The sequence below is a fragment of the Oncorhynchus kisutch genome, linkage group LG30 (assembly GCF_002021735.2).
Source record: "Oncorhynchus kisutch isolate 150728-3 linkage group LG30, Okis_V2, whole genome shotgun sequence".
Lineage (NCBI taxonomy): Eukaryota > Metazoa > Chordata > Actinopteri > Salmoniformes > Salmonidae > Oncorhynchus > Oncorhynchus kisutch.
The window spans coordinates 36,684,495-36,710,289 of NC_034203.2; the positions used below are offsets into that span (position 1 = coordinate 36,684,495).

Here is a 25,795-nt window from a genome sequence, read left to right on the forward strand (position 1 = left end):
TTCATCAGACCAGAGGACATTTCTCCAAAAAGTACGATCTTTGTCCCCATGTGCAGTTGCAAACTGTAGTCTGTTTTTTTTACGGCGGTTTTGGAGCAGTGGCTTCTTCCTTGCTGAGCGGCCTTTCAGGTTATGTAGATATAGGACTCGTTTTACTGTGGATATAGATCATTTTGCACCTGTTTCCTCCAGCATCTTCACAAGGTCCTTCGCTGTTGTTCTGGGATTGATTTGCACTTTTCGCACCAAAGTATGTTCATCTCTAGGAGACAGAAAACGTCTCCTTCCTGAGTGGTATGACGGCTACGTGGTCCCATGGTGTTTATACTTGCGTACTGTTGTTCGTACAGATGAACGTGGTACCTCAGGCATTTTGGAAATTGCTCCCAAGGACAAACCAGACTTGAGGAGGTCTCCAGTTTTTTTCTGAGGTCTTGACTGATTTCTTTTGATTTTCCCATGATGTCAAGCAAAGAGGCACTGAGTATGAAGGTAGGCCTTGAAATACATCCTCAGGTACACCTCCAATGACTCAAATGATGTCAATTAGCATATCAGAATCTTCTAAAGCCATGACATCATTTTCAGTAATTTTCCAAGCTGTTTAAATGCACAATCAAATTAGTGTATGTAAACTTCTGACCCACTGGAATTGTGATACTGTGAATTATAAGTGAAATAATCTGTCTGAAAACAATTGTTGGAAAAATGACTTAGTAGATGTCCTAACTGACTTGCCAAAACTATAGTTTGTTAGCAAGAAATTTGTGGAGTGGTTGAAAAACAAGTTTTCATGACTCCAACCTAAGTGCATGTAAACTTCCAACTTCAACTGTAAATATTAGGTTGAGCTATGTCGGAGTGGCATTGACTAAAATACAGTGGAATAGAATACAGTGTATACATTTGAGATGAGTAAAGCAGTATGTAAACATTAAAGTGACTAGTGATTCCATGTCTATGTATTTACGGCAGCAGCCTCTAAGGTGCTGGGTTGAGTAGCCGGGTGGTAGCCTGCTAGTGATGGCTATTTGACAGTCTGATGGCCTTGAGATAGAAGCGATTTTTCTGTCTCTCTGTCCCAGCTTTGATGCACCTGTACTGACCTCACCTTCTGGATGATAGTGGGGTGAACAGGCTGTGGCTCAAGTGGTTAATGTCCTTGATGATCTTTTTGGGCTTCCTGTGACATCGGGTGCTGCAGGTATCCTGGAGGGCAGGTCATGTGGCCCCGGCGATACGTTGGGCAGACCGCACCACCCTCTGGAGAGCTCTGCGGTTGCGGGCGGTGCAGTTGCCGTACCAGGCAGTGAAACAGTCCAACAGGATGCTCTCAATTGTGCATCTGTAAAAGTTTCTGAGGGTCTTAGGGGCCAAGCCGAATTTCTTCAGCCTCCTGAGGTTGAAGAGGCGCTGTTGCGCCTTCATTACCACACTGTCTTTGTGGGTGGACCTTTTCAGATTGTCAGTGATGTGTACGCAGAGCAACTTAAAACGTTCCACCTTCTCCACTACTGTCCCGTCGATGTGGATAGGGGGGTGCTCCCTCTGCTGTTTCCTGAAGTCCACGATCAGCTTCTTTGTTTTGTTAACTTTGAGGGAGAAGTTATTTTCCAGGCACCACTCCACCAAGGCTCTCACCTCCTCTCTGTAGGCTGTTTCGTCTAGGCCAGCTGGTCAGCTGGTCTACAACATGCTCTGGTCTACGCAGCCAGCTGGTCTACGTGGCTAGAGATGCCTTCTGGGCCGGCAGCCATGAGAGGGTTAATTCGCTTAAATGTCTTACTCACTTTGGCCACGGAGAACGAGAACCTACAGTCCTTTGGAATGGGTGGCATCGGTGGCAATGTGTTATCCTCAAAGTAGGCGAATATTGTGTTAAGATGTCTGGGAGAAAGACGTTGGTGTCCGTGACGTGGCTGGTTCTCCCTTTGTAATCTGTGATTGTCTGTAGACCCTGCCACATACATCTTGTGTCTGAGACGTTGAATTGCAACGCCAATTTGTCTCTGTACTGACATTTTGCCTGTTTGATTGACTTACAGAGGGAATAACTACACTGTTTGTATTCAACCATATTTATTCCCTGTCACCTTGCCATGGTTAAATGCAATGGTTCGCGCTTTCAGTTTTGCGTGAATGCTGTCATCTATCCACAGTTTTTGGGTAGGTTTTAATAGTCACCGTGGGAACAACATCCCCTAATCACTTCCTGATGAACTCAGTCTCCATGTCCGTGTAAACGTCAATGTTATTCTCAGAGGTTACCCGGAACATATCCCAGTCCACGTGATCAAAACAATCTTGAAGCATGGATTCCGATTGGTCAGACCAGCATTGAATAGACCTTAGCACGGGTACTTCCTGTTTGAGTTTCTGCCTATAGGAAGGGAGGAGCAAAATAGAGTCTTAATCTGATTTGCAAAGGGGGTGCAGGGGAGGGCCTTGTAGGCCTCTCGAAAAGGTGAGTAGCAGTGGTCTAGTGTTTTTCCTACGCGAGTACTACAGTCAATGTGTTGATAGAACTTCGGTAGCTTTTTCCTCAAATTTGCTTTGGTAAAATCCCCAGCTACAATAAATGTTGCCTCAGTATATGTGGTTTCCGGTTTGCATGAAGTTCAGTGTTGTTCCTTGAGGAATGGTTGTGGTTTCGGCTTGAGGGGGAATATACACAGCTGTGGCTATAACCGTAGAGAATTATCTTGGGAGGTAATACCTTCTGCATTTGATTGTGAGGTATTCTAGGTCGGGTGAACAAAAGGTCTTGAGTTTCTGTATGTTATCACAATCACACCATGTGTAGTTAATTATGAAACATACACCCCCGCCTTTCTTCTTCCCGGCGAGTTCTGTATTCCTGTTTGCACGATGAACTGAGAACCCAGCTGGCTGTATGGATGGGGACAGTATGTCCCGAGAGAGCCATGATTCTGTGAAACAGAGTATGTTACAGTTCCTGATGTCTCTCTGGAAGGAGATCCTCACCCTGAGCTTGTCTACTTTATTATCCAGAAACTGAACATTAGCGAGTAATATACTCAGAAGCGGTGGATGGTGTGCACGCCTCCTGAGTCAGACTGAAGTCCACTCCGAAATCCTCTTCTCCACCGGTGGCGTCTTGGAGCCGCCTCTGGGATAAGTTCAATTGCCCAGGAGGGTACAGACAAAGAATCCAATTCGGGAAAGTCGTATTCGTAATGCTGGTAAATTACAGCCGCTCTGATATCCAAAAGTTCTTTCCAGCTGTATGTAATAACACACAAAAAAAGTTCTGGATTAGTAATGTAAGAAATAACACACAAAAAAACATAATTCTTCAAAGTTGCTTACTAGCTAGAAGCAGAGCTGCCATGTCTGTCAGTGCCATCTTACCCTGTATGCATTGTGAATGGATAGCCTCAATGGCCTAATGTTGACATCACCAATGCCACATATCCACCAATAAAATACTGTCCTCTTACTCTTCCTGAAATTCCCCTCGAGACCCGCTTACTGTATGTAGCATAGTACTAAACCAATAGAATTCAATTATCTTAATGTTTTCCAAAGACCCATGACTCCAGATAGCAGATGTTCTGAAAGAGCTGCAAAACCTGGACCCGTACAAATCAGCTGGGCTTGACAATCTGGACCCTCTATTTCTGAAACTATCTGCCACCATTGTCGCAACCCCTATTACCAGCCTGTTCAACCTCTCTTTCATCTCGTCTGAGATCCCCAAGGATTGGAAAGCTGCCGCAGTCATCCCCCTCTTCAAAGGGGGAGACACCCTGGACCCAAACTGTTACAGACCTATATCCATCCTGCCCTGCCTATCTAAGGTCTTCGAAAGCCAAGTCAACAAACAGGTCACTGACCATCTCGAATCCCACCGTACCTTCTCCGCTGTGCAATCTGGTTTCCGAGCCGGTCATGGGTGCACCTCAGCCACACTCAAGGTACTAAACGACATCATAACCGCCATCGATAAAAGACAGTACTGTGCAGCCGTCTTCATCGACCTCGCCAAGGCTTTCGACTCTGTCAATCACCATATTCTTATCGGCAGACTCAGTAGCCTCGGTTTTTCGGATGACTGCCTTGCCTGGTTCACCAATTACTTTGCAGACAGAGTTCAGTGTGTCAAATCGGAGGGCATGCTGTCCGGTCCTCTGGCAGTCTCTATGGGGGTGCCACAGGGTTCAATTCTCGGGCCGACTCTTTTCTCTGTGTATATCAATGATGTTGCTCTTGCTGCGGGCGATTCCCTGATCCACCTCTACGCAGACGACACCATTCTATATACTTTCGGCCCGTCTTTGGACACTGTGCTATCTAACCTCCAAACAAGCTTCAATGCCATACAACACTCCTTCCGTGGCCTCCAACTGCTCTTAAACGCTAGTAAAACCAAATGCATGCTTTTCAACCGGTCGCTGCCTGCACCTGCATGCCCGACTAGCATCACCACCCTGGATGGTTCCGACCTAGAATATGTGGACGTCTATAAGTACCTAGGTGTCTGGCTAGACTGCAAACTCTCCTTCCAGACTCATATCAAACATCTCCAATCGAAAATCAAATCAAGAGTCGGCTTTCTATTCCGCAACAAAGCCTCCTTCACTCAAGCCGCCAAGCTTACCCTAGTAAAACTGACTATCCTACCGATCCTCGACTTCGGCGATGTCATCTACAAAATGGCTTCCAACACTCTACTCAGCAAACTGGATGCAGTCTATCACAGTGCCATCCGTTTTGTCACTAAAGCACCTTATACTACCCACCACTGCGACTTGTATGCTCTAGTCGGCTGGCCCTCGCTACATATTCGTCGCCAGACCCACTGGCTCCAGGTCATCTACAAGTCTATGCTAGGTAAAGCTCCGCCTTATCTCAGCTCACTGGTCACGATGGCAACACCCATCCGTAGCACGCGCTCCAGCAGGTGTATCTCACTGATCATCCCTAAAGCCAACACCTCATTTGGCCGCCTTTCGTTCCAGTACTCTGCTGCCTGTGACTGGAACGAATTGCAAAAATCGCTGAAGTTGGAGACTTTCATCTCCCTCACCAACTTCAAACATCAGCTATCTGAGCAGCTAACCGATCGCTGCAGCTGTACATAGTCTATTGGTAAATAGCCCACCCTTTTCACCTACCTCATCCCCGTACTGTTTTTATTTATTTACTTTTCTGCTCTTCTGCACACCAATATCTCTACCTGTACATGACCATCTGATCTTTTATCACTCCAGTGTTAATCTGCAAAATTGTAATTATTTGCCTACCTCCTCATGCCTTTTGCACACATTGTATATAGACCCCCCCTTCGTTTTCTACTGTGTTATTGACTTGTTAATTGTTTACTCCATGTGTAACTCTTTGTTGTATGCTCACACTGCTATGCTTTATCTTGGCCAGGTCGCAGTTGCAAATGAGAACTTGTTCTCAACTAGCCTACCTGGTTAAATAAAGGTGAAATAAAAAAATAAAAATAAAACTACGCTGTATAAACCCACGACCATGCTTTGCTGGTATTCTGAAATACAATTTGCTCAAGTGATTACGGTGAGTGTTTGTCGTTGTTTGATGAGAATTAAAAAGGCTGTTTCTCATACAGCGATGGCGTTATAGCAGGATAACAAGCCTATAGCAGGAGACTTTAGGCATGGAACAGTAATCAGTAGTGAGTCCCTCAGAGGGTAGAATCAAACCATATAGCGGTAACATCTCAGCTCATGTTTCACACAACAGCTGGTGGGGTGAGAGAGAGCTGGACACACACACACACACACACACAGGAGCGTGCACAATCAGACAAACACACATACACACACACACGTGTACTCTGAGCGTCTGTCCCAATGGGATCGCACACCCGCCAGCTCCAAAAGGGCAACCCTGATATCTTGGCGTGCAGACAGGGATATGGAAGGCAATACCTGTCACGTCCACCCTTACCCCCCTCCGAACCCTACCCCTGCTGTTGCAGCTAGGCTTTGAATGTAATACTCCCCCTGGAAGGGAATCCATTTGATTGACATATTCTGTGTATTTATCAGATTGCTATGAGATTAAAGGTCCACTTTTCTGCCTTGTGCCCTCAACCCCCCAACCATAGCCTCCAGCCTACAGTCCATAGCCTGTGATAGATTGATGATCAAAGGTGGTGTGTGCTGGTAGGGCGTAAATATTTGGCTGATGGAGGGGAGCAGTTAGCATGCAAGCTACTAATCACTGCCAGCTCCACAGCTGGTGTAATGGATCATACTGTTCCCTGGCCTTCTTGCTCACATGGCAGCTAATCAACCTTACATTACAGTATTCATATGGAGATAGTATCAGATCAGCTAATCAACATTACATTACAGTATTAATATGGAGATAGTATCAGATCAGCTAATCAACATTACATTGCTGTATTAAAATGGAGATAGCATCAGATCAGCTAATCAACCTTACAGTACTGTATTAAAATGGAGATAGCATCAGATCAGCTAATCAACCTTACATTACTGTATTAAAATGGAGATAGCATCAGATCAGCTAATCAACCTTACATTACTGTATTAAAATGGAGATAGCATCAGATCAGCTAATCAACATTACATTGCTGTATTAAAATGGAGATAGTATCAAATAGCTGGCGCCGGAGCAGAAGGCCAACCGATTGTGTTTTTTTGTTCGTTTATCTGCGTTTATTTTTTTATTTTTTTACTCATTTTGTACATAAGGTTTCTGCTACCGTCTCTTATGATCCAAAATAACTTATGTAAAATAACAAATAACTAAAATAACTAATGTTTCCGTATTGAGCATTACTCATCTCATATAAGTAGTGCTCATATGCCGTACCAGCCTAGTACGGCAACTGCTCCGCCCACAACCGCAAGGCTCTCCAGAGGGTAGTGAGGTCTGCACAATGTATCAACGGGGGCAAACTACCTGCCCTCCAGGACACCTACACCACCCGATGTCACAGGAAGGCCATAAAGATCATCAAGGACAACAACCACCCGAGCCACTGCCTGTTCATCCCGCTATCATCCAGAAGGCGAGGTCAGTACAGGTGCATCAAAGCAGGGACCGAGAGACTGAAAAACAGCTTCTATCTCAAGGCCATCAGACTGTTAAACAGCCACCACTAACATTGAGTGGCTGCTGCCAACATACTGACTCAACCAGCCACTTTAATAATGGAAATGGATGTTAAAAAAAATACATATTATTATCCCTTTACACTTGTGTGTATAAGGTAGTAGTTGTGGAATTGTTAGGTTAGATTACTTGTTGGTTATTACTGCATTGTCGGAACTAGAAGCACAAGCATTTCGCTACACTCGCATTAACATCTGCTAACCATGTGTATGTGACAAATAAAATGTGATTTCATTTGAATAAACTGCACTCCACACTATTCTACGTTATCTTAGTCACTTTTAAATTGTGTTTACGTATTGCATCACCCATCTCATATGTATATACTGTATTGTATTCTATACTACACCACTCACTGTGGCTGATGGCTTCTTATGGCTGAGATCCCGCTAACGGGATCGATATGACAATAGCCAGTAAAAGTGCAGGGCGCCAAATTCAAAACAACAGAAATCCCATAATTAAATTTCCTCAAACATACAAGTATTTCACACCATTTTAAAGATACACTTCTTGTTAATCCCACCACAGTGTCTGATTTCAAATAGACTTTACGGCGAAAGCACCACAAACGATTATGTTAGATCACCACCAAGTCACAGAAAAACACAGCCATTTTTCCAGCCAAAGAGAGGAGTCACAAAAATTTGAAATAGAGATCAAATTCATCACTAACCTTTGATGATCTTCATCCGATGACACTCATAGGACTTCATGTTACACAAAACATGTATATTTTGTTCGATAAAGTTCATATTTATATAAACAAATCTCTGTATTCATTGGCGCGTTATGTTCAGTAGTTCCAAAAACATCCGGTGATTTTGCAGAGAGCCACATCAATTTACAGAAATAGTCATCATAAATATTGATGAAAATACAAGTGTTATACATGGAACTTTAGATACACTTCTCCTTAATGCAACCGCTGTGTCAAATTTCAAAAAAGCTTTATGGAAAAAAAGCTTTTTTGAAATCTTTTTAAAATGTTTATTAAATTATCCACCATATTGTGCAGTCAACAGAAGTCAGAAATAACATTATAAATATTCACTTACCTTTGATGATCTTCATCAGAATGCACTCCCAGGCATCCCAGTTCCACAATAAATGTTTGTTTTGTTCGATAATGTCCATCATTTATGTCCAAATAGCTCCTTTTGTTAGCACGTTTGGTAAACAAATCCAAACTCACGAAGCGCGTTCACTAGGAGCAGACGAAAAGTCAAAAAGTACCTTTACAGTCCGTAGAAACATGTCAAACGAAGTATAGACTCAATCTTTAGGATGTTTTTAACATAAATCTTCAATAATGTTCCAACCGGAGAATTCCTTTGTCTGTAGAAAAGCAATGGAATAGAGCTCGCTCTCACGTGAACGAGCGTCACAAGCTCAAGGCATTCTGCCAGACCTCTGACTCATTCCCCTCTCATTCGCCCCCGCCTCACAGTAGAAGCATCAAACAAGGTTCTAAAGACTGTTGACATCTAATGGAAGCCTTGGGAAGTGCAACATGACCAATATCCCACTCTCTCTTCAATAGGGAATGAGTTGAAAAACGACCAACCTCAGATTTCCCACTTACTGGTTGGATTTTTTTCTCAGGTTTTTGCCTGCCATATGTGCTCTGTTATACTGACAGACATCATTCAAACTGTTTTAGAAACTTCAGAGTGTTTTCTATCCAAATATACTAATAATATGCATATATTAGCAACTGGGACTGAGTAGCAGGCAGTTTACTCTGGCCACCTCTGGGCACCTTATTCATCCAAGCTGCTCAATACTGCCCCAGCCATAAGAAGTTAAATTAAACAGCCATCTCCAGCACATCAGAGGCTGCTGCCTATAGACATAGATTAGGAATCACTGGCCACTTTAAGGAACATCCATCTCATATGTTTAAACTGTACTCTATACTATGCCACTATATCTTAGTCCAATGCCGCTCTGACATATATGTATATATTCTTAATCCATTCCTTACTTAGATTTACGTGTATTTTGGGTATATGTTGTGAAACTGTTAGATATTACTTGTTAGATATTACTGCACTGTCGGAGTTAGAAGCACAAGCATTTCGCTACACCCGCAATAACATCTGCTTTACATGTGTATATGACCAATACAATTGATTTGATTTGATCAAACACCCACCCAGCAGTAGCATCCATCCACCCAGCAGTAACATCCATCCACCAGCAGTGTAACATCCATCCACCCAGCAGTAACATCCATCCACCCAGCAGTAGCATCCATCCACCCAGCAGTAACATCCATCCACCAGCAGTAATCCATCCACCCAGCAGTAATCCATCCACCCAGCAGTAGCATCCATCCACCCAGCAGTAACATCCATCCACCCAGCAGTAACATCCATCCACCCAGCAGTAACATCCATCCACCCAGCAGTAACATCCATCCACCCAGCAGTAGCATCCATCCACCCAGCAGTAACATCCATCCACCCAGCAGTAACATCCATCCACCCAGCAGTAACATCCATCCACCCAGCAGTAACATCCATCCACCCAGCAGTAACATCCATCCACCCAGCAGTAACATCCATCCACCCAGCAGTAACATCCATCCACCCAGCAGTAACATCCATCCACTCAGCAGTAATCCATCTACCCAGCAGTAGCATCCATCCACCCAGCAGTAACATTATACAGTCTGGTTAATAATAATCTTAGTTATCTTAGTTGCTGTCTGCCATGGTCAGATGGTCTGAGTTAAAAACAGAGGAATGCAGAGGAGAGGAGGAGAAAAGAGGAGAGGAGGAGGAGGAGGAATAGAACAGACGCCCCAAGGAGACAGGAAGGCGTCTGCCATTTTGGGATCCACAGCAGGAATTCTGGAATGGCGTCATTGAGTGACTCAGTAAAACAGATACTTAAAGGCACAGACACACACACACACACACACACCCCCCCCCCCCACACACACACACACACATACACACACACACACACACATTTGTTTGGGGACCAAACAATTGATTCCCATTCAAAATCCTATTTTCCCTAACCCCTAACCCTAAACATAACCCTAACCCTGACCTTAACCCTGACCTTAACCTCAAACTCCTAACCCTATTTATCGCCCTAATTCTAACCCTAAACCTAAGCCATAAAATAAAATAGCCTTTTTCCTTGTGGGGACTGGGGAATTGTCCTTGTTTTACTATCCTTGTGAGGACTTATGGTCACCACAAGGATAATAAAACCAAACACACACACAGTCAGAGGGTGTACAACTACAAGCAGTAGACTTCACTCACAGGTTGATGCTCCAGTTTTCACAATACCATGTGTGTGTGCGAAGACAGTAGTATGTAAACAAAGACTCTGAATGCTTATTGATAGCTATGGCGAGTTTGACGCAGCCTTGGTCTGCATGATGTTTTCGAGACGCTCTCACAGAACTATATGTGAACACAATGAAAGTTTACACTCTGGGTGTGTGACTGGTCTCTATTTGTAGCTGGGAGGTATAGGGTATCCCATGAGTTATAGCAGGGATACTTCATATGACCTCATATCCTGTCTTAGTCCTGACCTGACCACACTACAACCCTAAAATCACCCAGGACTGACACCACTGGTCTGCCCTGCACCGATGGCGCAATAACAAGCAACACAGTGTAATGAGTGTTTGTGGATGACTGTTGGTAGTTATTGATAGACACTTAACATGATGTTCCATCTAATGTCCACTCCCTGATAGGACAACAGAATAGAGCCTGACCAATCACAATGTTTCCTTTCTCTCTCCTCTTTTCGGATAGGTCAACAGCTGAGAGCCTGTCCAGTCATAATGAGGCAGAGCTACAGAGACGATGTGAGGAGAGACAGCAGGAGATCGACCACATGCAGGAGTTGCTGGAGACCAAGATACAACTCCTGCAGGAGGTACACAAACGTGCACACACACACACACACACACACACACACACACACACACACACACACACACACACACACACACACACACTGCTAAAGTTGGTTGTAGTCTTTGTTGAGATGAAATGAGTTGTTCTATTATTAGATCAGCTTTAAACACAGACTGATATCCAGACCTGTTCATGTTTTTCCTCCAGGAGGCCGAGCTAGCGCGATGTGAGGCTGGGAGGATGGCCTCCCTGGCTAGGTCTAGCTCCCAGACCCTCTTGGAGGACATGAAGGACAGCCCAGAGGAGGAGGAGAGCACCCAGACCACGTCTCACTACCCCCCATCACACACCAACAGAGACAGGTACACGCACAGTATATGGTCATTCGAGCCAGAGTTGAACCAGTGACCTAAAAGCTGTAATTACACACCTTCACACTCATGGAGGAAAGCCTAGGACTCCTACAAGTCCAAATTTAGCCCACAGTACCTATGGTAATGACCTCTCTCTCTCTCTCCTCTCCTCTCTCTCTCTCCTCTCCTCTCTCTCTCTCCTCTCCTCTCTCTCCTATCCTGTCTCTCCTCTCTCTCCTCCTGCAGGGTGGTTGAGGAGCTGACCTGTGCTCTGCGCTGTAAGGAGGCTCTGATCACTGAGCTGAGTGGACAGAAGAGCATCCTGGCCCTGAAGGTGGGAGAGCTGGAGGGACAGGTAGTGAACCTCTCCTCATCCCTGCTGCAGAAAGAGAGAGATGCAGAGGTATATATCATCGCTGTTACACGTATGAGGAAGTGCATGTGTAGGGTCTGCATTGGGGTCAATGGTTCAATCATTTATTGTGTTATTTTATTCATTTATTGTATGTATTTGACTGACTGAGTTCCTGTAGTGTGTACAGGCATTTAATAGCAAGTGAAAAGCTTCATACACAGGGTTTCAGGGACAACTCACCCATCTCTCACCCTAGTCTCACCCATTCCTCACTCACTCATTAGACATAGCTCAACCCTTCCTCACATGTCCTCAACCCTCCTTGCCTCTCCTTTACCTCCCCCCTCCTCACCCAGTCCTTCTTCATCCATATCTCCCCCGTCCCCACACATGTAAAAAAGATGGAACCACATGGAAACGTGGAAGCACAATGTCAAAATGTGGAAGCACACCTGTTATAGCTACGTAACACACGCAACACACACACATAAACACTCCTGTCAAGAAACACATAGCAACACACATGTAAACACTCCTGTCAAGAAACACATAGCAACACACACATATAAACACTCCTGTCAAGAAACACATAGCAACACACACATATAAACACTCCTGTCAAGAAACGCATAGCAACACACACGTAAACACTCCTGTCAAGAAACACATAGCAACACACATGTAAACACTCCTGTCAAGAAACACATAGCAACACACATGTAAACACTCCTGTCAAGAAACACATAGCAACACACACATATAAACACTCCTGTCAAGAAACACATAGCAACACACATGTAAACACTCCTGTCAAGAAACACATAGCAACACACATGTAAACACTCCTGTCAAGAAACACATAGCAACACACATGTAAACACTCCTGTCAAGAAACACATAGCAACACACATGTAAACACTCCTGTCAAGGAACACATAGCAACACACACATATAAACACTCCTGTCAAGAAACGCATAGCAACACACACATAAACACTCCATAAACATTCATATCCTTTCAGTTGTCAAAATCTTATTTTGATTGAGGAATTCCATGTGGTCAATTTCCACAACACCTAAGGGCAATGAAGAGTGAGGCTCAAAGCCCTGGCTACAACATTGTGAACAGTAAGGAGCAAACCTCAACACTGTGAGTCAAGTGATGGATCTCAATATATATTTATTTAACTAGGCAAGTCAGTTAAGAACACATTGTTATTTACAATGATGGCCTAGGAACAGTGGGTTAACTGCCTTGTTCAGGGGCAGAACAACAGATGTTTACCTTGTCAGCATGGGGATTTGAGCTAGCAACCTTTCAGTTACTAGTCCAACGCTCTAACAACTAGGCTACCTGTGGTGCTGGTTGTTGCAACATCATTTCGCTGAGTCTACCTTTAACACTTTATTCTGTTTCAGAATCAATCCGTTACATTTGTATTTGCTGTGTAGCCTTCTGTAACCCATGCAACTAGTCGTGTTCAATCTACCAGTTAGTGTAGTGTGTTGTGTTAAGTTGTGTTGTTGTGGCAGCAGGCAGGGTGGTAGTGTAATGCATTTTGTTGGACGACTGTCAACAGAACGCGGTGTACTCTGCCCCTCTCTGAATGGTCTGATCATCCCTACAGCTGTTGTACAGATTTTCTGAGAAGGAGATATTAATTACGCTCTGTGGGACTGATATCACCATTACTCAAACACATGCACAGATGCACACACACACACACACACACACACACACACGCACACACGTACACACACACCTAACTTTCTACGGCCCCTGTTTCTCCCCCCCACAGTTCTACCAGGAGGAGCTGGGCAGGGAGAGACTACGCATTGAGCAGGAGATGCAGGTGAGTGAATCCTGAAGTGAACACAGAAACTCACTTGAAGCTGGGATCCTTCATGGTGAAACTGTCCATTTGTGATATTACAACAACAAAGAAGTTATTGAAAACAACCAACACAGTTTTTTCTCCTCTGACATCATCACACGCACGATAGAAGAGCACAATATGTACTGGAATTTGTTTCACCATGCTGCGAGGCGCTCCTCAGCTCAGCAACAGAAACAATAACAAAGGTGATGGGGTGGCCAGTGGCCCTCTGTCCCCCTACTGCGGATTCCGTCTTTAAGATTGCATAATCACTGTCAGCTTTGAGTTCTGTATTAAGTTGATTAAAGTGTCTGCACTTTGAGGTGCTAGTCCTACACTACTGTTGAGTCAGTACCCACTTTAGCCAGATCCCACTCTAAGGTGTTGGTGGAGCTTGACCCCTACTGAAGTATAAACACAAAGCACCTCTTAAAGCAGACAGCCACATACAGAGTGGTAACATCATGAGCTACAGAACATGTGGTCGGTGGTCACTATATAAGGAAAAATACATTATCAAATTGTAATCACATATAAACTACTTTCTAAAATAATTAGGGTTTCTTTGTGTTTAATTGAAACGCCATTGTATTGAATTCAACGTAAACATCATACATTACCCATAGTTACCATATCATATAACATCTTAGTATATAGCAGCTGCTAGAGCTGAGTAATAAACCGTTCCTAGACCAGTCTGTGTTAGTGTCTCTATGTCTGTTAATGCCAGTATTGTGTTGGGAGCTGTCGGCCCTGAAGGGAGCGGGCCTGGGTTATTTTAGTCTGTGGTAAACAAATGATGTGATGAATTTATGAACAGTCCGCCCACATTCTCTATTCTCATCAGTCACATTCTTAGAGGGGAGCTTCTCACATTACACAATTAACAGGAAAACAGGTATATACAGTAGCAGGTATATACAGTAACAGGTATATACAGTAACAGGTTTATACAGTAAACAGGTATATGCAGGTATATACAGTAACAGGTATAATACAGTATGAAGGTATATACAGTAAACAGGTATATACAGTAACAGGTATATACAGTAAACAGGTATATGCAGTATGCAGGTATATACAGTAACAGGTATATACAGTAACAGGTATATACAGTATGCAGGTATATACAGTAAGAGGTATATACAGTAACAGGTATATGCAGTAAACAGGTATATACAGTACGCAGGTATATACAGTATGCAGGTATACACAGCATGCAGGTATACAGTAAACAGGTATATACAGTAAAGAGGTATATACAGTATGCAGGTATATACAGTATGCAGGTATATACAGTATGCAGGTATCCAGTATGCAGGTATACAGTAAACAGGTATATACAGTAACAGGTATATGCAGTAAACAGGTATATACAGTAACAGGTATATACAGTATGCAGGTATACAGTAAACAGGTATATACAGTAAACAGGTATATACAGTAAACAGGTATATACAGTAAGAGGTATATACAGTAACAGGTATATGCAGTAAACAGGTATATACAGTACGCAGGTATATACAGTATGCAGGTATACACAGCATGCAGGTATACAGTAAACAGGTATATACAGTAAAGAGGTATATACAGTATGCAGGTATATACAGTATGCAGGTATATACAGTATGCAGGTATATACAGTATGCAGGTATACACAGCATGCAGGTATACAGTAAACAGGTATATACAGTAAACAGGTATATACAGTATGCAGGTATATACAGTAACAGGTATATGCAGTAAACAGGTATATACACAGTAACAGGTATATACAGTAAACAGGTATATACAGTAACAGGTATATGCAGTAAACAGGTATATACAGTAACAGGTATATACAGTATGCAGGTATATACAGTAACATGTATATACAGTATGCAGGTATATACAGTAACATGTATATACAGTATGCAGGTATATACAGTAACATGTATATACAGTATGCAGGTATATACAGTAACAGGTATATACAGTATGCAGGTATATACAGTAACATGTATATACAGTATGCAGGTATATACAGTAACATGTATATACAGTATGCAGGTATACAGTAAACAGGTATATGCAGTAAACAGGTATATACAGTATGCAGGTATATACAGTATGCAGGTATATACAGTATGCAGGTATACACAGCATGCAGGTATACAGTAAACAGGTATATACAGTAAACAGGTATATATGTATATACAGTATGCAGGTATATACAGTATGCAGGTATATACAGTATGCAGGTATACAGTATGCAGGTATACAGTAAACAGGTATATACAGTAACAGGTATATGCAGTAAACAGGTATATACAGTAACAGGTATATACAGTATGCAGGTATACAGTAAACAGGTATATACAGTAAACAGGTATATACAGTAACAGGTATATACAGTAACAGGTATGTACAGTATGCAGTTATATACAGTAACAGGTATATACAGTAACAGGTATATGCAGTAAACAGGTATATACAGTAACAGGTATATACAGTAACAGGTATATACAGTAACAGGTATATACAGTAACAGGTATATACAGTATGCAGGTATACAGTAAACAGGTATATGCAGTATGCAGGTATACAATAACAGGTATATACAGTAACAGGTATATACAGTAACAGGTATATACAGTAACAGGTATATACAGTATGCAGGTATACAGTAAACAGGTATATACAGTAACAGGTATATACAGTAACAGGTATATACAGTAAACAGGTATATACAGTATGCAGGTATACAGTAAACAGGTATATACAGTAACAGGTATATACAGTAAACAGGTATATACAGTAACAGGTATATACAGTAAACAGGTATATACAGTATGCAGGTATACAGTAAACAGGTATATACAGTAACAGGTATATACAGTAAACAGGTATATACAGTAAACAGGTATATACAGTAACAGGTATATACAGTAACAGGTATATACAGTAAACAGGTATATACAGTAACAGGTATATACAGTAACAGGTATATACAGTAAACAGGTATATACAGTAAACAGGTATATACAGTAACAGGTATATACAGTAACAGGTATATACAGTAAACAGGTATATACAGTATGCAGGTATACAGTAAACAGGTATATACAGTAACAGGTATATACAGTAAACAGGTATATACAGTATGCAGGTATACAGTAAACAGGTATATACAGTAACAGGTATATACAGTAAACAGGTATATACAGTAACAGGTATATACAGTAAACAGGTATATACAGTATGCAGGTATACAGTAAACAGGTATATGCAGTATGCGTCTGTGTTGACTGGAGTGGGGTTAGATAATAGAAATAGATGCACTGCTGTGTGTCAAATGAAATTAAATCAAACTTTATTTAAAGTGTCACTATACCTCACATACAGTTGAAAGACAGCCGCAGTACAGTGTATGTGTATCCTGTCATTTTGATCAAGAGTGTTTGGCTAATCATCGTCACTTGTTAGTTTTGGTAATCGACAGTCATCTCTTCTCAGTCATTACCACATATTAGTCGTTATCTATAGCTAGTCATTACCAGAGCAATGTATTTAGAGAGTTGGGCCAATGAGGTTTCTGCATTATGATGCATTCTCATGTCACTACAACATTCTATGGCAGCCATGTTAGAGCGCCATTAACATTACACTGGGAATATTTAAACATTGCTATGTCACTGTCTATAATTAGAACAATATTCAACATTCTACAGGTTTGTGTCAACTCTCTAGATGCATGGCTCTGGTCATATCTATTATTTTTATTTTGATCCAGTCTCACAGAGACTCCCAAGGCTCTTGGCTCTGGTCCTATCCATTATTCTTCCTTTGATCCTGTCTCACTGAGACTCCCAAGGCTCTTGGCTCTGGTCATATCCATTATTCTTCCTTTGATCCTGTCTCACTGAGACTCCCAAGGCTCTTGGCTCTGGTCATATCCATTATTCTTCCTTTGATCCTGTCTCACAGAGACTCCCAGGGCTCTTGGCTCTGGTCATATCCATTATTCTTCCTTTGATCCTGTCTCACAGAGACTCCCAGGGCTCTTGGCTCTGGTCATATCCATTATTCTTCCTTTGATCCTGTCTCACAGAGACTCCCAGGGCTCTTGGCTCTGGTCATATCCATTATTCTTCCTTTGATCCTGTCTCACAGAGACTCCCAGGGCTCTTGGCTCTGGTCATATCCATTATTCTTCCTTTGATCCTGTCTCACAGAGACTCCCAGGGCTCTTGGCTCTTGTCATATCCATTATTCTTCCTTTGATCCTGTCTCACAGAGACTCCCAAGGCTCTTGGCTCTTGTCATTTGGTGGCAGCTTTGAATCCTACACATTTTTGTTGTTGTGTGAGTTTCTCATGAAGCAGCCAAATCCCCAAGGTGCCTCTGGAGGCATTTTACCTTGTAAATCAGCTTGGCTCTAAGATGCAAATGTGACTATCACGGCTGATCTCAGCTCAGATTTCACACAGTGATGTTGTCCCATTGCCTTGGCCACTGCCAGTTGTAACTGAGGCTGAATGGATCACTATTACTCAAATCCATGTCAGTTTCTTTAGAAGACTGAGGCGGAGGGGTCTTTGAAAGTGGAAAATGAATGCACAGGCATAGGCAATGGAATGGCACACATTGAACTTTTGATTTATTTGCCCCATTAAATGACAGAAAAATACTTAAATATCAATATTTTCTGGCCTATAGTTACACCTGATAGTAAGGGTAGAAAGAATGTTCACCTGTCTGTCAACATGTTCAATATCTGTGTACACAACAGAGCACGACTGTATACAACACAGAAGGCTTGCAAGTGTCTGTATCCATGTATGTCAATGAGTGTGCGTGCAAGGATGTGTGTTGGTGCGCATTTAGTGGCTCGTGTTTCAGCGAGGTTGTCAATAGGTCACGCTGACCTTCTGGTGCCAACTCTGACACACACAGATATCAAGTTGTGTTGTCTAAGATACCTAGCTTCTAATTGGTTCTCCAGACACCACAGTCAATGAGATCAATCTAAATGGCAGGCCATCCAGGAGGGAGAAATGTTATGAATGAAATGCGCTGTGGGTCTATGCTTAAGTCTATGCTTAAAGAGGAGTTTGAAGGAACTATCTGATTTTGCAGTGGACTCTGCTGGAGAGTACTGAAGCAGTCCTCATTTTAAACCCCAACAAACTTAATCAAGGACCCCCAACTACCCCCAGACTGTCATTTTAAACCCCAAATCCTCAACAAACTTAATCAAGAACCGCCAACTAACCCCAGACTGTAATTTTAAGCCACCCATAAGAAGGCATTAGTGAGGAGCTGACCTAGGACATACAAGGTCAACTCTGCCCTCAGAGAAAATGTCTGCCATACAGCATCATATAGTACGGTAATGAAGCCTACATGGGTTTGAAAATGAAGCATAGTAAATATTAGCAAAATTACATACAGGTTTTTGTTATGAATCATGTATTACTCTTGACTTTAAATAAACCATCAATTTGATGGGTTCAATTTGGTTTAACCAGTCCCTTTAAAATGGTTATTTTACTAGGCAAGTCAGTTAAGAACAAATTCCTATTTATAATGATGGCCTAGGAACAGTGGGTTAACTGCCTTGTTCAAGGGCAGAGCAGGAGATTTTTTACCTTCTCCTATCAGCTAGGCCCTCTTGTCCTATCAGCTCGGGGATTCGATCTAGCAACCTTTCAGTTACGGGCCCAACGCTCTAACCACTAGGCTACCTGCCACCCAAATAACCCATCCCTTTTGGTAACCTATCCCCTTTGGGTTAACCCATCCCTTTTGATAATCATTCCCTTTTGGTTTAACCCATCCCTTTTGGTTGAACCCATCCCTTTTGGTTGAACCCATCCCTTTTGGTTTAACCCATCCCTTTTGGTTTAACCCATCCCTTTTGGGTGAACCCATCCCTTTTGGTTGAACCCATCCCTTTTGGTTGAACCCATCCCTTTTGGCTTAACCCATCACTTTTGGTTTAACCCATCCCTTTTGGTTGAACCTGTCCCTTTTGGTTTAACCCATCCCTTTTGGTTGAACCCATCACTTTTGGTTTAACCCATCCCTTTTGGTTGAACCCATCCCTTTTAGTTTAACCCATCCCTTTTGGTTGAACCCATTCCTTTTCCAAGAGAGACTTGGACCTAGTAGCCATTTGTAACATTCTGTTCTGAGGCAGCATGCTATTTTGAGAATCAAATCTGATATGTGCAGTCACAGTGTGAGTGCATGACTGTCTGTGTGCACACCCTCAGGGATACACAGTCACTGGTCACTGTGGAAACCTATGAGCCTAAAGCATTCTGGATAATGTGGTTTTGTACAGCTCATTTATTCACACAGCCAAACCATAGTTTAAATGTTGAAGCCAAATGTGATGTTTCAATGTCATTGGGTTGCCCTTGTCAGTAAGTTCATTTATTGTCAGTAAGTTCATTTATTGTCAGTAAGTTCATTTATTGTCAGTAAGTTAATTTATATGCGGCAGCGTCTCTCATGTTGCCTCGTGTTTCTAGAAAAACCGGTTTGCCTTCATATGTCAACATATCTGTCTACACCCCTCCATTCACAGCACAGGCTACAATAGCAGTCCCACATCCACCAGTGTCTGTGCATACTGCACCACTAGTGCCCCTCTCTTTGTTCTGTTCTTGTAGCATATGTAGTCGTAGTAACCGGTTTTATGGCCCTCTTGTCCTATTGTGTCACTGTGTTTCCCTCTCTGCTTTAAATCACTCTTCCTGATGACTAACTGTAATGGATAGCCAATGGATAGCCTTGTGTTGTAGTCTATTTCCCACAGACAGGCACCTGGTTGAAGGCGTTGGAGCCTGGGCCTCCTGTGATATACAGTTCTAGAGTAGAATAGATTAGAATAGAATACAGTACAATTATTATTCTTGACCACATGACTATATGCTATAACTAGAGTCCAGGTCAGGACATGGTCAGGACATGTGGTCAGACAGGAAAGACTCCAGGCCCTAAGTGTATAGAGTAGAATAGAAGCACTTTGTTGTTACACTCAACAGCAAGCAGCACTATGAGAGCTGTGCCCAGCCCATCTGTTGAGATCTGTTGAGTTCTAGAGCCACTGCCGTTACAGTGTATCTTCACTCATACAATCATGTCATACAATCATGTCATACAATCATGTCATACAATCATGTCATACAATCATGTCATACATGCCAGATCTGTTTTTTTTCTTCCCTTAAAACTATTAATAATGTACGAGATATAAAATATAAATGTAAACATCGGAACCATCCACCTTCACTATTATGGAAGCATTTGCCTGATAATATATAATAATATATGCCATTTAACAGACGCTTTTATCCAAATCGACTTACATTTCATGCATGCATACATTTTACATATGGGTGGCCCCGGGAATCGATCCCACAACCCTGGCATAGGGCATAGGAAAGTCTATGTAAAATGTATCGCCTCTGCTTTGCAAAGCAGTAATGGCATTTACTTGTAAGTGTATTTATGAGATCTTATTTGCATTTAGAAGACGCTCAATATGAGGCAGGAAAGGTTATGCAGCCTGCTCGGCCTGTTCAGTGGAAATTAGTTCAAGTCAACCCTCAGGCTGTGTGTGTGTGTGTGTGTGTGTGTGTGTGTGTGTGTGTGTGTGTGTGTGTGTGTGTGTGTGTGTGTGTGTGTGTGTGTGTGTGTGTGTGTGTGTGTGTATTATCTAAACATGCTACCCAAGGAAGTAAATGTTTTTTTTGCTTTGTTATATATAGAATCAATTCCACATTGAATTTGATATCAAATTCTGTATTTACGAAATAACATTGTGACTGAGTATGTGGTTCTGTTTGAGTAATTGGTATTGACCCCATAAAAGCACAAAAATAGCCTGGTGGAAATGAACAAAGCAGAGAAAATGATGTTATTATTGGTTTTCATTTAGATTATTTCTACTGGTTTACAAGAGTTTATGCAAAACACTGGGAATATAAAGTAATTTACATTTCAGAGCGTCACTAATGTCACCATGTTACTACACGGTAATATGCATTTCACCTGTTCGTTGAAGCGAATACAAAGCTTAGTGTAGAGTGGACCAGAATAACTAAGGGCATCCTGGGGAGCATTAGAGATCGTCAAAGTATTTTATTCAACATCTTTAACAAAATTGACCGAAATTTAGCTCATTATATGAAAGAAAATAACGTGTATTATCGTGTCAGATAGGGACACTTTTTAACCCCTTGATATAGACGATCAGATATCTTGCACCCCTATTGAATGAAATGGTGCGCTCCGTGCCTGCAGCCAGGTCTAGCCAGTGCTACAAAGCTGCCACATCATTGTGTGCCCAAAGGATCGCGGGGCTGAAGTGAGCTAACCCCAATGTTGACATTGTAATGAATGAATGTGAAAGGATTGCGGAGGACCTGATTGCCGCTACCGAATGAATTGTTTTGGTGTGTCAATTATCCGCGGTGACGATCTTCAGTTAAAGCGATACTGCCGTAGCCTAATGTACCGGTGAGAATCTATCTGACAGTGCGAGCCTCCCAATGACAGCTAACCAAGTAATGCAGCGGAACGTGCGCGTGCTTTTCTTGTTTTGGTAAACGCGAGATGAAGTCGCCTGGAGTGAAAACTCTGGTGGTTTGTGTATTTAGAGAATATTTAGGCGCATGACACCAAAATGACTTTATTTTTCCCTTTCGGACTTTAACCCATCGCTTCAGAATATCCATTACGGAATGCAACAGAATCGGTGACCAAGGATACTGGAATACTTGCTGGCTGCCCTCTGCTCAAGCAATATGCAATTACAATTCACCCAAATTCTTCATAGTCCTACTGAAGCAACAACGCTGGTCGGGTTATGAAATAAAAATAGTCATTATGTCAAGAGTATTGGATTTTGTGAGCATCTCTTTTACTTGCTGCTGTGTGCGTTTCCCTGCAGGCTACCAGTGCCAATATTAGTATTTCCTTAATGACTGCCTATCTGTTGTTTTTATGAAGTTTTAGTGGTATTTATTTATCTTCTGAAGAGAGAGAAAGAGGACTGTTACATGCAATATATTCCCACCTTCAATGATCTTATACACAGAGTTTTAAAGTGATTCTTCTGATGGATGAGCATTAGTCATATTGGAGCTAATAGCATCCTCTCATTCACCTCCATCAATCAAATGTTATTTATTATTTATAGGACACTTGACAGTAAACAGCCAGAACCTTTGTTTTTTTTCATTAAAAACAAAGGTTATTTCACCATTAGACTAACGTTTTCAAGCTAAGGTGATTGGCCTCCGTCTAAGTGTGTGTGTGGAATGCTGGACATCAGAATGAAGGAGGCGTGTCGTATCTGCGCTCGTGAGCTCTGCGGTAACCAACGGCGATGGATCTTCCACCCCGCCTCCAAACTCAACCTCCAAGTGCTTCTGTCCCACGCCCTGGGGCGAGAGCTGACCCGGGACGGGCGTGGCGAATTTGCCTGCTCCAAGTGTGCCTTCATACTGGAGCGTATGTATAGGTTTGATACGGTCGTCGCCCGTGTGGAGGCTCTGTCCATCGAACGGCTGCAGAGGCTGCTCCAGGAGAAACACCGGCTACGGGGTCTCATCGGAGGCCTCTACCGGAAGACCAACGGGGAGGAGGGTGGCGGTGGTGGAGGGGTCATTACCGGGCCTGGGGGTACGGGAGGAGGGGTACAGGGGGAAGGTATGGTGGACATGTCTGGTCTGACCCATGCTAAGTACTGTGCTCTGCTCCAGGAGGACTTGGTGTACTCTCTGTATGAGTCCTGGGCTGAAGAGGGGTTGGAGTTCGGGGGTCACCACCATCCTCATCATGGGCATCGCCCTCAATACCCAGGGTCAGAGGTGACGGCTGTAGGGTCACAACGCTGTGGGACAGTCACACCTTCACGTAGGAAGTGCCAAGGGTGCACAGCGTGGCGAGTCGTGGACTCGGACTATGAGGCTGTGTGTAAAGTACCAAGGAAGTTGGCACGAAGTATTTCCTGTAGCCCATCGACGAGGTATTCGGCCAGTGTGATTGGAGTAGAAAGAGGTAGAGAAGGGGAGGAAGAGCCAGAGGGGACCCACTCCTCGCTCACACTGATCCCTGGGTCCAAGCTTCAGTCCCGGGCTTCAGACAGTGACCGTACCCTGGCGGGTCGAGCCAGCTCCAGCCCCTCCATAGACTCCCTGGACATAGCTGGAGAATCTACCCGGCTGTCTGCTATCCAAGACGGGGCTGAGGGGCTAGGGTACCCCCGGGACCCCCTGGATGACCGGTTCTCTGACTCCCTGTCTGAGGAGCACGACCTGGTGACCCCGCTGAGATCCGCATCCCACCTCTCCCTGGCCCTCTGCCTGCTCCAGAACTGTGTGTACCGGCCCGTCCAGAGCCCCAAGGGAAGCAGATTGCCTGTGCTGCTCAGACAGAGCCCCAGCGATGGAGGCTCTAGACTTAGCTTCTATGAGCCGGCCTTGGGGATGCTGCATCGAGGTCCGAATGGAGAGGGGGAGATCCATGGCCATGTACCTGACGTGGAGGCCCCTCTGATCAGGCTGGACAGTGAGATGATTGGGGGTCTGGACCTGGCTGAGATGGAGGAGCTGTGGGAGGATCTGTATCATGAGTGTCCTCCCCCATGCCCCCACCAGGTATACCACAGCAGCTCTCCAGTCAGCTCTGGACATCGGCTCACTAATCTCATTTTATTGTCTTTACTCAAACTTGCCAGATACTGAAATCAGAAGGCGTGTTTTTCTTTCAATAGGATACCTTGTTTTACTACAAATCGATTTTGGGCATATTTAATCATCTGTTAGATGTAAAGAATATTCCAGGAGGTTACTTGGTAGTCTGTGAATCCAGCACACAGTGCAGTGCTTCCAACCGTGAGAATATTCCCGTTCTCTCCATACCCCTAGCTAATTAGCTGGGTAATCCAGCTGTCCATCTCCATCACCTAAACCTCTCCAGAGAAGATGCATATTAGAGGATGTGCACTCTGTAGCACTTAAATCTGTGTGTGTGTGTAGCATAGCGTAGGGTAATGTAGGGTAGTGTAGTGTAATGTAGTGTAGCGTAGGGTAATGTAGGGTAGCGTAGCATTGGGTAGTGTAATGTAGCGTAGGGTAGTGTAGCGTAGCGTGGCATAGGGTAGTGTAATGTAGCGTAGGGTAATGTAGGGTAGTGTAGCGTAGGGTAGCGTGGCATAGGGTAGTGTAATGTAGCGTAGGGTAATGTGGGGTAGCATAGGGTAGTGTAATGTAGCGTAGGGTAATGTAGGGTAGCGTAGGGTAGTGTAGCGTAGCGTAGGGTAGCGTGGCATAGGGTAGTGTAATGTAGCGTAGGGTAATGTAGGGTAGCATAGGGTAGTGTAATGTAGCGCAGGGTAATGTAGGGTAGCATAGGGTAGTGTAATGTAGCGTAGATATGGGATGTGAGTGCTGACATGTTAATGTGTGTGTGTGTGTGTGTGTGTGTGTGTGTGTGTGTGTGTGTGTGTGTGTGTGTGTGTGTGTGTGTGTGTGTGTGTGTGTGTGTGTATTCCAGACTCTGATCGAGGAGCAGCATAGCCAGTTGAACCAGTATGAATGTGCAGCAGGTCAGTGTATCAGTGAGCTGCAGAAGGCCCAGCTCCAGGTCCAGTCCCTGCAGACCAAGATCCAGGAGAGCGAGGCCAACAACACGGTACAGCTACACAGAGACATTACACATCCATACAACAAACACACCAAACAGCACAGCTACACAGAGACATTACACATCCATACAACACACACACACACCAAACAGCACAGCTACACAGAGACATTACACATCCATACAACACACACACCAAACAGCACAGCTACACAGAGACATTACACATCCATACAACACACACACCAAACAGCACAGCTACACATAGACATTACACATCCATACAACACACACACCAAACAGCACAGCTACACAGAGACATTACACATCCATACAACACACACACCAAACAGCACAGCTACACAGAGACATTACACATCCATACAACACACACACCAAACAGCACAGCTACACAGAGACATTACACATCCATACAACACACACACCAAACAGCACAGCTACACAGAGACATTACACATCCATACAACACACACACCAAACAGAACAGCTACACAGAGACATTACACATCCATA

At 43.3% G+C, this 25,795-nt stretch overlaps 1 protein-coding gene across 7 annotated transcripts in view; it reads left to right on the plus strand.

The window, feature by feature from the left end:
* The window catches only part of LOC109874772 (myomegalin), a 109,421-nt gene that overhangs the window by 35,470 nt on the left and 48,156 nt on the right, over positions 1-25,795 (plus strand). For 2 of the 7 annotated variants that reach the window (XM_031810365.1, XM_031810366.1), the window contains exons 6-10: positions 10,929-11,052; positions 11,241-11,395; positions 11,633-11,789; positions 13,541-13,594; positions 25,172-25,309. In XM_031810365.1, the coding sequence (XP_031666225.1) occupies positions 10,929-11,052; positions 11,241-11,395; positions 11,633-11,789; positions 13,541-13,594; positions 25,172-25,309 (628 nt within the window). Of the gene's footprint in view, positions 1-10,928; positions 11,053-11,240; positions 11,396-11,632; positions 11,790-13,540; positions 13,595-21,947; positions 24,274-25,171; positions 25,310-25,795 lie in introns of those variants that run through there. The other 5 variants (XM_031810363.1, XM_031810364.1, XM_031810361.1 and 2 more) reach the window with 4 other exon arrangements.